Below are 13,921 nucleotides of genomic sequence, written 5' to 3' on the forward strand. Positions count from 1 at the left end.
AGGAATGTACCACATAATGAAAACGATGGTTAGGACATACAAATTTAGCATGTGGGCAAAAGCCAAACATGAGCTCTACCCCTTATCCATGGCCATCACCCCAGTTCCTATGGGCCCTAGATGAGCCTCCTCCATCATTAAGGAACCCATGATTGTCCCAACCCTTTGTGGGCGATGAAATGCCCCACCTAAAGAGGGGTGTCCCCTGCAGGCTGCTATATATTACACATCATGCTCTCATCCCCTGGAGCCCCAAGCAGTTATGAAGAAAAATCAATCAAAGGCAAAAGGCATATGAAGGAGGGTGGAAAAACAAAGGCCTGGGTAACTCATGTGCCACAATTTGCTCCCTCTTGCACTCACATACCCAATTGTGGACTTTCCCCATTACAGATACCCTTGTACCATGAAATGTGGTTTCGATGATTCCCCTAATCCCCATTCCATTTCATTATTATATCATTTTCCACCCGCCACTTTAGGGATGTACCATGGATATGTCATTCCCTTTAAAGATTGAAACCACCTAATAGGGTCTTTGATTAACCCCCTATTGAGCTTGGAGACACTTGTACATGCAAAAGCCCACTATTGAAGGGCATGCCACCATGAAGTGCCCCATTGAATCCATGACTTGTACGCTTTGTTACTTGATTATTCTAATGATTGGTTGTATTGGAGGGCAAGGGGACACATTGGATCTTATGCAGGATGTTAGTTGGGTCCTAGCCCTCTAGAGCAATGTTGCAGGAAGCGTCCCCCCCGGTTCCAAGGCCTGAAGCGCGTCCCGTGTGGATGCGTCCAGGAAGCGTCCTCGGAAGCGCGCTTCCAAAATTCGGAAGTCCTATACGGGGTCCTAGCCCTCTAGAGCAATGTTGCAGGAAGCGTCCCCCCCGGTTCCAAGGCCTGAAGCGCGTCCCGTGTGGATGCGTCCAGGAAGCGTCCTCGGAAGCGCGCTTCCAAAATTCGGAAGTGCGCTTCCGCCGGTTTTGGACGCTTCCTGGACGCTTTCGCCTGTTTTGGACGCTTCCTGGACGCTTTTGCCTGTTTTGGACGCTTCCGCCTGTTTGGGATGTTTGTTTTGAGTATAAATGCAAAAAAATATAAAATATATATCTATATATATATATATATATATATAGCAGACGCTTCGCTTCCTAGATTTTTGGAAAATGACGCCTTCACATTCTTGCTTCCAAAAAACGTCCCTGCTTTATCCCCGCTTTGTGCAACATTGCTCCAGAGGGCCACATTGGCACTTGTAGGGTGAGCGTTGAGAGCCATGGGCCTCCACCATAGCAAAGTATACTTCATGGATCCCCAATACCACTCGTTGATTGCTTGTGTTCCACCTTTTGGATGAGGATGATGCACTTGGTTCACCATGCCTAGCCGACTCTAGACATGTACCATACACTTAGCAAATGTTCTAGAGTCTAGAGGATGTCTTCTGCTGCAGAGGGGGGCCTTATGCCATCATTCTAGCCCTTACAGATAAGCTACATGCATTTTTGATCCACTTGGAGACCCATGTCGATGTCCTTGTGCCTCCACACCCACTTGGGAGCACCACAAGTTCTTGCTTGGAGAACAAGGGGCCAACCCCTTGTCCACTATGTTTGGAGTCCAGTTCTTCAACATGGCACCCCGTGGACTTCATTAGGCCTCCTCAAAGGCCCAACAACTCACTTTATTGATCATTCGACCCTCTTGAGAGGCTTATTATTATGTTATTGAGCTATCTTGGTGGGATTGTCACCAAAAGTATTGCTATTATGTAGATTATTTTATTTTAAGGGCATTATTAGTCCAAATTAGGCCATTCGAATCCTTTAGAGGAATGTATAAATAGAAGTGAGATGATTCATTTTCATCATCATCACTTGGATTGGGTTATTAACTTATTTGCTCTTGTGAGATTTTCACTATCCCTTTTGGAGGATGAGTTTGGATGTTATGGATGAATTTTGATGTTTGTATATCTCTCTCTTGTCTTGGAGTTTTATTATTGGCATAATCTGATGATTAGAAATACTCTTTTATACATGTAAGTGCTCTTTTCATGCTTATTCTTGTTACTTACTTTGTCACATGAATGTTGCTGGGATTTTCACTATACAAGTTTGCAATTTACTACTTTTCTATACGAATTAGTGGAAATTGTGATCTTTTATAGCATTACATCATGTAATGGGCCATGTATGAATGGGTGAATGTTCCTAGAGATAATTTGTGATAAATACATCTCGATAAGTCAGCAATTCTTGCAAATCGAAGTATAAAGTCCTTGAAGCAACTGCTCTCATGCCCTAATGCCATGCGAAGTTGTTTTAAGGCGTCCTTGATTGGGTGAACTCTTTCCAAACCATAAATAATCCTTGACTCCATCTCTCCCAAAGGACAAGGCACTAATCCTCCATACATGATCACTTTAAACGTTTATTCTTTTCACCTCCTTTTTCTAGGCCTAACCTACATAGCTCACTTAGGGCATCAATAATCTCACAATCTAGCCATCCGAACACTTTGCGTTTTGTTCCACAAATGCGCGGAGGTTTTCTCTAGAGGCCCTCCAAATTTGAAGAAAATCTGATGGTGAGATCTCGAGATATAGCAAGCCCTAGCTCAAGGACCATTTTTTGACTTAGTTTTCCCTTGGCTAGTGTCCTCATCGGGATCATTGAATTCAAACCTTAAAGAAAATTTGTCCTTTGATCCTTTTCTCCTCCCTAATTAGGTCAAGGCACTCATTGGGTGATCAACTCCATACCCTTGACCTAATTTTGGGTTCGCTTGGTCCCGTGTGGTCCCACTTCTTATCAAAGGCAATCATTCAAAGACCATTTAGAAACCAAGTTTGCACAAGAATTTTGAGGTCTAGGAATCTCCTTTGCAAGTCATACCTTCAAACCCTAGCCCCTAAAATCCTCCTAGCCCTTCCTAGAGAGCCTTTCACCTTGCTTCCCAAGCAAACAAGCCACATATTTGAGCCTCTCTTGTGAATATGCTTTTGGGATCACCTTTCATCCTATCATTGATATATTCATTATAGTGATCCTTATTATATCAGGTCTCCCCCCATCGGTGAAAGTTCGTAAAGAGCAGAGAGCCTTAGCTGAGGTGACGGTGGGCTATCGCTCCATTGTTGCCCTTGACCTAGTAGTTGCTCTATAGGATCCCCTCCTAGGACTCCTGCTAGTTTGAGTGGTAACAGGCCGTTGATTCGTCAATGAGCGATTATGAGAGTAAAACGATGGGCCAGATGGAGACACATCAAGGAGTTCGAATTACCCAGTTGCATTGATTAGCAAGGGCATAGTTTGAGTGAGGGAGACACTGGCAAAAGGGTTTCAGCAGAAAAGATTGGGGAGAAAATTTGTAGAGGAATTTTCTCAGTGATTTCCAGTTTCCAGTTAGAGGAAGGAGATCGATTTTATCAGTAGAAGAGGAGGCCAAATTCAACAACGCGAGTAGTCAGTTAGCTAGTGCGAGTGACAGATGAGCTCGTTTTATTTGCTAGTGCCACATCTATCACTCAAAGGCAGTGTCAATTAGTTAGAAAAAGTGTTGGAGGCAATTTTTCTTGTAGAAGAATTTTCCCAGAGGCAGTGCGAATTACTGGAGCAGCTAGTGCGAGTTGGAGAGCCCATGTGAGTTGTTGGGAGGAGTGCAAGTTGCACAAGGAGGCCGAATAAACTTGCAGAGGGAGACTTTTGTGTTTCTAGATCATTTTTGTGAAAAAAAATATTTGTCGGAGCTTTGCCAATGAGAGGCAAGCAGATTGTAATTCTCAATTTTTGGTGAAGAACCAATATTAAAACCCTCATTTGCAAAACTAGTTTTCCCCACACTGGGGTTTTTCTAGGGACAATATGTCCAATAATACTGGTGTCAATTATTTGTGTGTGCATTATTTCTCAGATCCTGTTAATTATTTGTGAAAATTGCAGCAGTGATTTAATCGTTATTTGTCGTGATTAATTTTTGAAGACAAATAATCTCTAGTAGATAGAAGATTAAATTCTAGTTGCTGCAATTAAAGAAATTTCATGGAGGGAAACTTATACAGGTTGAAGGGAAAGCTTATTTAGGCTTTGGTACATGATAAGGACAACCTATATGAGTTGTGGATTAGGAGGATGGGATACTTGCACTACAGGGCGTTGCTAATCTTGAGTCTCCTATATTTTAGTATTGAGCAACATGTAATGTCTTTTTTTCAGGCGTGGGAACAAAGAGCATCTTAGTAGCATAAACTGCAAATTAAAAATTAATTGTAGGCTGTGAGAGAATTAATTAATAAAAAAGTGATTAAGAAAAAGAAAATATTATACAGTCACTTAAATAAAAGGAGAAAAAGACCCACGCTATTCTGATAGTCCATGACTATTAAAGGAGATGAGAGCTCACTCCTTAAGGATGCATTTTGGGATTATTGTTTTGTTGTTGTTGAGTTGAGCTCTTGGAGCTTGTCTGGGTGAAGGCCCACATTATGTAGAGGGTTAGTTTCAGCAGTCAGTAGTCCGTCCTAGCTGATCTAGTGAGAAAGGGTTTCGGTATTAAGAGATATACCCTAGCCACTCAAAGAGGACGGATTAAATCAAATTCACTCATTGGGCTTAACGTGGAGATTGCGAGGAGATGTCAATGAGATTTCTCGCGGGGGCATAACGTTGGAGGAGCTATTGTTAGCCATTCAGATATCTTGCTGGTGTTTTTAACAGGTCCTCAGAACCATATTTGGCATGTATTTCTAGATTCATAATTAATATAATAAGACTAAGTTTTGCTACATATGTCTCGTGTTTATTCTAAGTTGCAACATTTCTAGTTTCTTTTACATCTGCAATTTTATTTGTGCTGGTAAAATTGTGCAATTTATTATGGTTTATTTTTCGAAAGCAGATTTCTTAGAAATTTATCCACATAATTAAACGGGGATATAACAATGGCATCAGTGCTGGTTTTCCTGTCAGCCTGAAGGGTTTATGAGAAAATGTTTCTGAACCAATAGGAAAAATTGTTCATAGCAATATTTCAGAAATTTGAAGCTTGCACCTGAAAATGTGAAGAATATAACAAAAAAATTGCCAGAAGATTTGAAGATTATAATAGAGAATGTGAAAGAAGAATTGAAGAATCTAATAGGAAATTCACAAGAATGGTAGATTGGATTGAAACATGGGCATCATCAATTGTGGCAAAGGAAAAAAAGGTTGCAGGTCAGCAAATGAAGAAGTGACAGTGGAAGATAAAAAGATCAGCTTCGCTAGCACCACTGTCAAACAAAATTCCAATGCCCATGCAGAAGAGACAACTCTTGTAGTTGAAGGTGAAGTCCGTGATCAAAGTCTGAAGGACAAATTTGAAAAAGTTGTACCTATTGTGGATAGCTGCAAAAGTGTTCCAACATTTTTAGCCACAAATGATTCAACATCGCCATTGGTTGATAATTGTATTGAAATTAAAAGCGCAACTACTATTTTTGCAAGAGCCCAATCTTGTAAGTTGCTTCTACAAAATGACTATGTTAGTATTCCAATTATCATCAAAGTAGCGCAGTGGAAGCATGATGGACTTTCAATCTGGCAATGGGATTCTGGTGGGTTACTTCACCATGCGATAGAGTGTGATAGAGTGACTGGGGTTCACTATATTCTATTGGTGCAACAAAGATTCTTCAGATTCATTTGGGATCCTGGAATTGGCGCACAGGTTTGGATTGCTTGGGGACAAGCAATCTTGCGAAGGGAGGACTGTAATGTCCCTTTCCGGAGAGGGATATTGATTTAATTGTTCACTATCAATTTTTTTTCCTGAGAACAGAAACCCATAATTTTATTCATCCAAGGGAGGAACAAAGTTACATTTTGCACATGTTGAAACAAATTCGAGCAATTAACGCCTCACGACAGAACAAAGAAACCATGAATTGGGCAAGAAACCCTTGCCACACAAAGAAAAGATCTGAAACACCAACCAAATGAAATCTCATAAATTCTAAGTCGGGGCACAAGCTGTCCCACAAGCTTCAAAGAAAAGCCAGAAACAAGCCACAAGGAGATCACAAATAAGCAAAACCAGACACAAGGGCCCACAGTTAAAACCCCACATGGTTACATACATTATATGGGGCACAAGACGCCCTGCAAGCTTAAAAAAAGAAAGCCCAAACCCAGGCCAAAAAACAATTGCTCACTATCACTTAAGAAGGAAAGCAAAATTGTAAAGGGAAAGTGAATAAATAAATTATTTTATATTATTTTATTATTTAACCAATGTTTTGATATGGTTAAAAGGAAAAAATAGTATTTATTGATGTATTGATCCAGTCAAGGAATAAAATGTTATAAAAGGAGATTGAAGCTCACTCGTTGATCATGTGTTGGTTATTGATTTTTGATAATTATTGTGGGAGCTCTAGTAGCTTACGGAGTGAGGGGAAACCTTTGTGGAGATCCCAGACTTGGTGGTGAAACTATCCACCCTAGCTGGTGGCGATTAGTTTCGGTGGTGAAACATCCACCCTAGCTAGTCAAGCGGGAGAAGTACTTCAGGTTCTTCATTAGTGCTAAATGACTAAGGAGGGTCAAATTTCTATATTTCCAGGGGGATTGAGTTTGTGGGCCGAATTAATATCTCCAAGAAGATCCAGTTGTGAAGGTCGAGTTGTCGAGGAGCTAGCGAAATTGTTGAGGAATTATCCAGCCAAGAATTTCCAGATGGTTTATCCAGCAGGTTTTCTCAATTAAATTGATGTAATTTCCTCTCATAATTATAAATAAAGTAGCTGGGGTTTTGTAGCTCTGTGTTAATTGATTTATTTGCTAAATTTCTTGGCAAAAATTGTGGAGTGTATGTTTTGGGGTTTGTAGTAAATTATTTGCAGCTTTGTGATTGCTGGATTTTTAATTTTTTAAATTGGCTGAATTTCCCGGCAAAAATCATGGTGTGTTTTTCTGAAGAAAATCCATAATAAAAATTCTAGGAATTTTAGATAAATTAATAAAAGGGATATTACATTTTCAGTGCAACAATTTTGCTCAGCGCTCAGAAGTTCATATCGTCTTGTATCATTGAAGATGACTGTTTCAAGAATTGGGAGAGACACGAAGACATTACGAGATAGAAAAATATAGCAAGGCTTTTCATCCATATGCTTTTGAGGACAAAGCATTTCTAAATGGGAAGGCAATGTTATGAACCTGAATATGGAATAATACAATGAATAAATAATATAACTAATAATAATTAATAATTATGGAAGGACATGTCTCAAAAGACATGACTCCTTCCAAAAGGGCACTCCCATCTAATATTTATACGGGGCCCATTATTGTGTTCGACCATATCATGTTTGTACTTTATATAAAAATATTATTTATCCTATGATGGATATTCTCATATCCTAGATATTTTGAATATATGTGTGATAGCCCTTGCTTTTCTCATTTCTTTCACACAAATACTTGCTCATGCTCTTTCATGTATCTGTTTATTGGCTTAATTTATGCTTTTGGCATAGCCTTTGGTACTCCTGCAGGTTCCTATTGCTGATTTTTTTGTTTTTTCCCAATCCCATCGACCTAGCTTTTTGGTCATTCGTTGGACATTAATACAATTATTTTATCTCACCTGTCTTGCCTCACACCTTGTAGAACATTACAAAAAAAAAAGCTTGGGATTCAGGGAACTTTTGAAAGTTTATTGGATTATGCATTTAATAAGTGGTGCATTCACTAAACCTTTGAAATTATGGATGGCACTGAGTCATGTGCTGAATGATTTTTTCAGGACATTCTCTTCTCCTAGATGAGAACGTCTTGTAGCTGAGCTTAATTGGCTTCCTAGTTTGTTTAAGAACATTTCCTATCATTATATCATTTCCTATCATTATATCAAATAGGGACCAATTGAAAACCTTTTCTTGGACAGTTTAGTAACGTACTTGAAAACGTCAGCCAAGTTGCTGAGTATGCCCAAGTCAAACTTGGCTGAGCCCTGTTGCTGAGCCAAGTTAACTTACAAGGTCTCTTGTATTGAACGAGTTTGTCCTGAGTCAAGTGAACTTACTAGGTCTGTTGTATTGGGTGAGTTTGTCCTTGTTAAGTCATGAGATTCATTCTCTGCCATTCTCTGCTGGTGAGTTAAACTTGCCAACAGCAAGCTGGACTTACTAATTCTCATGGTTTATTTGCTGCCTGGCAAGTCAGACTTGCAGGAAAAATGGGAAAACTCACCAGTGTTACTTCCATTGTCAAACAAAAATGTCGGAAAGGACAAAAGGTCTCATTTTGAATGATTTCTGTTAATCTGTTTTCCGGAGTTTTGCAGAGAAGGTTTCTGATGTCAAATAAAATCGACAAAATGGATACAAAACCCTCATTTCAAACAATTTCTGCAACCAAGATTTCTGGAGTTTTGTTGAGTACAAGTCGATCTTTTATACTCCAGGCTTGCACGTTATTCACTCTGCTGAGTGTTTCAACTTTGGCTAATAACAATAGCCCATGTTGTAGCATAATTCAGTCATTTCTCAAGCATTTGCCGGTTGGACTCTTTATTTGGTGCGTTTGTCTTTGTTAGGTACAACTTTGAACAAAGCCTGGCCATTTTTATATATTCAACATGTATATCAATTTGTCACTCAACATAATAAACATTGGCAACTTAGATTACTGGGAGGACCTTATGTCTAATCCCTATCTTGTTTCCCTAGGCTGCTATGAAACAGAAATTGGCTAGATGTACGTTAGACAAGTCTTTATGCTTTGTTCCCACAAATTGGGTGCTAAGGTGGTGTTCTCCTTGCTATAAGTCTGGTTATGGTACTGTAGATGTTGATGTTTGTGTAATGGATTTTGCTATATTGATTACACACTATGTTCATTCTTTCTGTGCTTCTCACTATTCCACTATTTTGTTGTAGTACATGCTAGGTAGAAGCTTGGTTAGGCTTCTATCAATTGCTTTTAGAGGATAGATTTATTTTGATTCTTGAATTATCAATACTTTTGATGATGTTTTGTGTATATCTTTGCAATCCTTTCAGTGGCTGTAGTTACACTGAGTCGGCGAGAACTGAGCTAGCCTGCACTTTTATCTTATTTCAGTCACGTGAATCGGGATTGAGAATAAAATCCAATATGTATTTACATCTTGATCCAGTCTTGTGAAGTATTACTGATTACACACTTCTATCTTGCTTCTGTCCTTTTGTTCCATTGTTCTTCCATTCTTGCACTCCTTTCACAGGACCCTATTGCAAAAATAATGGCATTGGTACTCCTTTCCCAAACAAATTCAAAGACATAACTAGGAGAATAACATCATCTGCATCTAGTAGATATTTAGAATAACATCATCTGCATCTAGTGGTTAAGTAAATAACATACATTATGTACTATGACCACCATTCTTCTCATCCATTGAAAAGGAGGGAGTTTCCAAGTGGAATAAATACTGATGCTAAGATCACGTTTGCAGTGCATTGCTGCTACAACGCTCGATGAACACAGAAAGCACATTGAAAAAGATAAAGCACTTGCTCGTCGTTTTCAGCCTGTTCTTGTAAATGAGCCAAGTCAGGTACTGGAGATATGATATTAACTTCCATTAATATGCAGAAATTCCTTTCACGAGTTTTACTAATTGTTTTTAGACATTTCTTGGGGACATAGTATGTTTAATGTTTTGTATCACTGTGTAGGTTGATGCTGTGAAAATACTCATGGGATTGCTTGAAAAGTATGAAGCCCACCATAAGTGCAGGTTTACTACTGAGGCTGTAGATGCAGCCGTGTATTTATCTCAAAGATATATTGCAGACAGATATCTTCCAGATAAGGCTATTGATCTGATTGATGAAGCAGGAAGCCATGCCCGAATAAAAGCTTGCAACAGAAGGAAGCAACGACAAACAGACATACTTTCAAAGCACCCTAATGAATATTGGCGGGAAATTTGGGCAGTTCAAAAATTCCATGAAACTGTAAGTCTTCTCACCACTGCCCTCTGCATCTGCAACAGATGAGAATATCTCCGTGTCCTTCATGAAGACTTTCTTGTCTTGTTATTCATCTTGCTTTAACAGTCTCCATGAAAAGTAGACGTGGAGCTATTTATTTCGGACTGTGGCACTGATGAAAGTCACTGCATTTTCAGAACACAATGACTGTGCCTTCTGATTGGCCTTGGGCTTCCATACACTTGACCATGCTAACATTACATACATCCTGAGATTATTATGATTTATAACTGTACCAATTATGTTTGAAGCCTAAATTGGAACCAATTATGTTTGATCAATTTGAGATAATTGTAGTTCCTCCATACAGGCACCATCATCGAGAAGCAGTCAACATCGACGTAAACAGGCTAGAAAAACTGGTGATAGTTCTGCTGACACTAGTGTAGATAGCGATGCAGAAGTTGTTCCTTTGCCAACTGTTGCTTCCATTTCAAATGATGATGAATATGATAGTGGGTAGGCAGGGCTTCCTTTCTCTTTGCTGATTTCTGGTTTTAACTCTTGATGAATCAGTCTTGCAGTACCATCTATTCGAGTTAATGGTTTTTGCTTCTGGTCTTTGCAGGCCTGTTGTTGTTGAGCCAGATGACATAGCAGCTATTGCATCCATGTGGTCAGGAATTCCTGTTGAACAGCTTACTGCAGATGAACAACTTAAGTTGATTGGTCTTGAGAAAAAGCTCCGAACTCGTGTTGTCGGTCAAGATGATGCTGTCAGTGCCATTGCTAGAGCAATAAGAAGAGCCCGTGTAGGCTTGAAGGATCCTGATCGACCCATTGCTACTATGCTTTTTTGTGGTCCAACTGGAGTTGGCAAGACAGAATTGACTAAGGCCTTGGCTGAATTATATTTTGGATCAGTAAGTTCACCAAGTCAAATTCTGCACTCTTAATATACTACAGCTGATAGTCTTTTGATATTACTGTCAAGTGGAATATTAATAACTTCGTGCTTCTAAAATATTTGCCTTGATGAACATTGGCAGGAAGCAGCCATGATCAGGCTGGACATGAGTGAATACATGGAACGACATACTGTGAGCAAATTGATTGGGTCACCACCTGGGTATGTAGGATATGGTGATGGGGGCACCCTAACTGAGGCTGTAAGACGGAAACCATTTACAATAATATTGCTTGATGAAATTGAGAAAGCCCACCCCGATATTTTCAACATCCTACTCCAAGTGTTTGAGGATGGCCATCTCTCTGATTCCCAGGTTAGAGAAACGAATGATTTTGACGTTCTTTAACATGTTATATGAAAAATAGGTTGAAATTTGTATTTTAATGGATAAAATGTATATCAATTTGGTAACTTCGGAACTTTTGCAGGGTCGAAGAGTATCTTTTAAAAATACCCTCATTATTATGACATCCAATGTTGGATCCACAGCGATTGCAAAGGGTGGAAGTAATAGAATTGGATTTGCCTTTGTAGAAGAGGAGCATGAAGGAAGATATTCAGCCTTAAAAGCATTAGTCATGGAGGAATTGAAGGGCTATTTTCGGCCAGAATTATTAAATAGGATTGATGATGTAGTTGTTTTCCGTTCATTAGAAAAGTCCCAGGTATCGATTCATGCTTTTTATTTTTGAATATTGTTGCCACTGGTCTAGCACCTTCATTGTTTGTGATTATATTGAAAAATTATTCTAATTCTTCATTCTTCTTTCTACTATTGCACAGGTACGTGAGATAGTTGATTTGATGTTAACCGAGACTAGAGAACGACTTTCTACTTCTAGACATGGAGTTGGTTTAGAAGTGTCAGAGGCTGTGTTGAACCTCATTTGTGAACAAGGTTATGATCGCAGTTATGGTGCAAGGCCTCTAAAGAGAGCACTTGTGCGTTTGGTTGAGGATGTCATAAGTGAAGCATTTCTAGCAGATAACTATCAGGCAGGTGACACTGCTCTTGTTGATCTGGATGCTTCTGGACATCCTTTTGTCACGTGTCATCGGAAACCAAATTGCTATGAGCATGGAATTTGCTTATCCGTCGCGACATGAGCTTGAATCAGTATGCTTCGCAAAAGTAGCTATTCCCATCAATATTTTTTAGCCGTTATATGTGCATTTGATTCGTCAGAGCCTGTAAAGCTAATTATTCTTACCATTTAATGCTGGCAATTGTACATTTATGTATATATACACATATATATTGTAGAGAGATCTTTCTTGTCTGATTGTTGTTAGACATTATAGTTGAAGGTTCATAATGGTCCAAATTGGATAAGTATTTATTGGATCACTGATACTGTATCCAAGTTATGTTAAAACCTGTCATTAGCAATGTGCAAGTGTTGTAAATGGGCTGCTCCCAATAATTTCATCGAGGAGATTTAACTCGTGTTTTTAATTTTGAGCTAATTCTTGAGTCTTACCATTTAATGCATCCTTTGAAGGCCCATTATCATTCTTGTTGATGTTTATTGTACTGTTGTACATAACTATGCGTGAATCCAATGTTGTATTTAGTGGCAAGTTATTAGAACCATGGGCCCAATTCAAAATTGGCAGTTTGGAACCGATCGTTAATGAATCTGGCTTCTCAACAACAAATATAAAAAATTGCTTATCGACAAAGTAAAATAAAGACCTTGGAAAGCACAGGAACAACTGAAAGCTTCAAGTCACAGAGATATCCATTCGGAGGGCCGAAATTCTTGCTACTAATGGAGATCTAACTGCGTCCATTCGAACATTTGAGGTTAATTATATGATGATAGGGCCGAGCATAATAGTTAATATATAGTGCATGTGGAGTGGCGGAAGGGCTTCCAGAGGAAGTGGCAAGGGCGGTGAAACTTGCGGAGTGGTGGAAGGGCTTTCAGAGGAAGTGGCAAGGACGGTGAAGCTTGCACTCGTTGAGTGTGTAGATTATTGACTACTGTTTAGACATTGAGGTATTAGAATGCCATTGAGCCTACGGGCTTGATTGGGCTGGTTGATGTTCAAAGATATGTTGGTTTTGTGTTGGAAAAGCTGGAGGCCTAATTGTAACTTCATCGAGGGTTTGCACTCCTCATTAAGGTAGGTTAGCTAGCGACTATTGAGTTATTAGTATGCCATTTTGAAGCTATGGGTTTGATTGGGCGTTCACATAAATAATTTTTTTGATGTCGATGTCGATTTTGTGTTGGCAAAGTTCAAGGCTTAAATGTGACTTTCATGTCATGTTTATGACGGAAGTATATCTCTATACATTTTCAAATTTTATAATTATTTATTTAATAAAATTGTTCACTTCTACATGCCTTGCCTCGAGAAGAGGGTGAGCTTGCATTGCATCAATATGGATATTTATTTATGCAGATATTGCTGTATCATTAATTATCAAGTTTGTTTCTATCTTTGTAAAAATTATCAAGTTTGTTTCTATCTGTGTAGAAATTTAATAAAATGGTTGTTGATATGTAACTTCTTTTCTGGTCGTTGATTTGTGTTTCAACGATTTGATTTGTGTGTAGGAAAGATAATTTTATATATTTACGTCGAGAGGTGTTCTAAGTCAGATGTTGTAATTTCTGAATATAAATAGTTAATTATCAAATAAATATGTTGAGAGGTGTTCTAAGTTAGATGTTGTAATTTCTGGATATAAATTACTTAATTATCAAATAAATATGTTTTTTTTTCTTTTGTTTATACATTGAGAGGTCTTCTAAGTGAGATGTTGTAGTTTCTGAATATAAATAGTTAATTATGAAATAAATATGGAAAAGGTGTTGTGGTGTCCATAAAATGAAGCATTAAATCAAATAACAATAATAATAAAACTTAATAGTTTTTGAATAATAATCATAAAAAATAATAAAAATAATAAATTGATTCAATTCATTTTGAGCTAAGTCTTGGAGTATCCACAGTAGAAACCATATTTCTGT

At 38.5% G+C, this 13,921-nt stretch overlaps 1 protein-coding gene across 1 annotated transcript in view; it reads left to right on the forward strand.

The window, feature by feature from the left end:
• Positions 1-12,404, forward strand: part of ERD1 (Clp ATPase) — a 60,322-nt gene extending 47,918 nt beyond the window's left edge. The window contains exons 6-12 of the mRNA XM_089446193.1: positions 9,487-9,588; positions 9,710-9,991; positions 10,338-10,486; positions 10,596-10,890; positions 11,017-11,250; positions 11,366-11,602; positions 11,721-12,404. Coding sequence (XP_089302319.1) covers positions 9,487-9,588; positions 9,710-9,991; positions 10,338-10,486; positions 10,596-10,890; positions 11,017-11,250; positions 11,366-11,602; positions 11,721-12,044 — 1,623 coding nt within the window. The 3' untranslated portion in view covers positions 12,045-12,404. The remainder of the gene's footprint in view (positions 1-9,486; positions 9,589-9,709; positions 9,992-10,337; positions 10,487-10,595; positions 10,891-11,016; positions 11,251-11,365; positions 11,603-11,720) is intronic.
• Positions 12,405-13,921: the final 1,517 nt, after the last annotated feature.

The sequence above is a fragment of the Pinus tabuliformis genome, chromosome X (genome assembly GCF_031772625.1).
Source record: "Pinus tabuliformis cultivar Carrire ecotype Pingquan chromosome X, CPIR1, whole genome shotgun sequence".
Lineage (NCBI taxonomy): Eukaryota > Viridiplantae > Streptophyta > Pinopsida > Pinales > Pinaceae > Pinus > Pinus tabuliformis.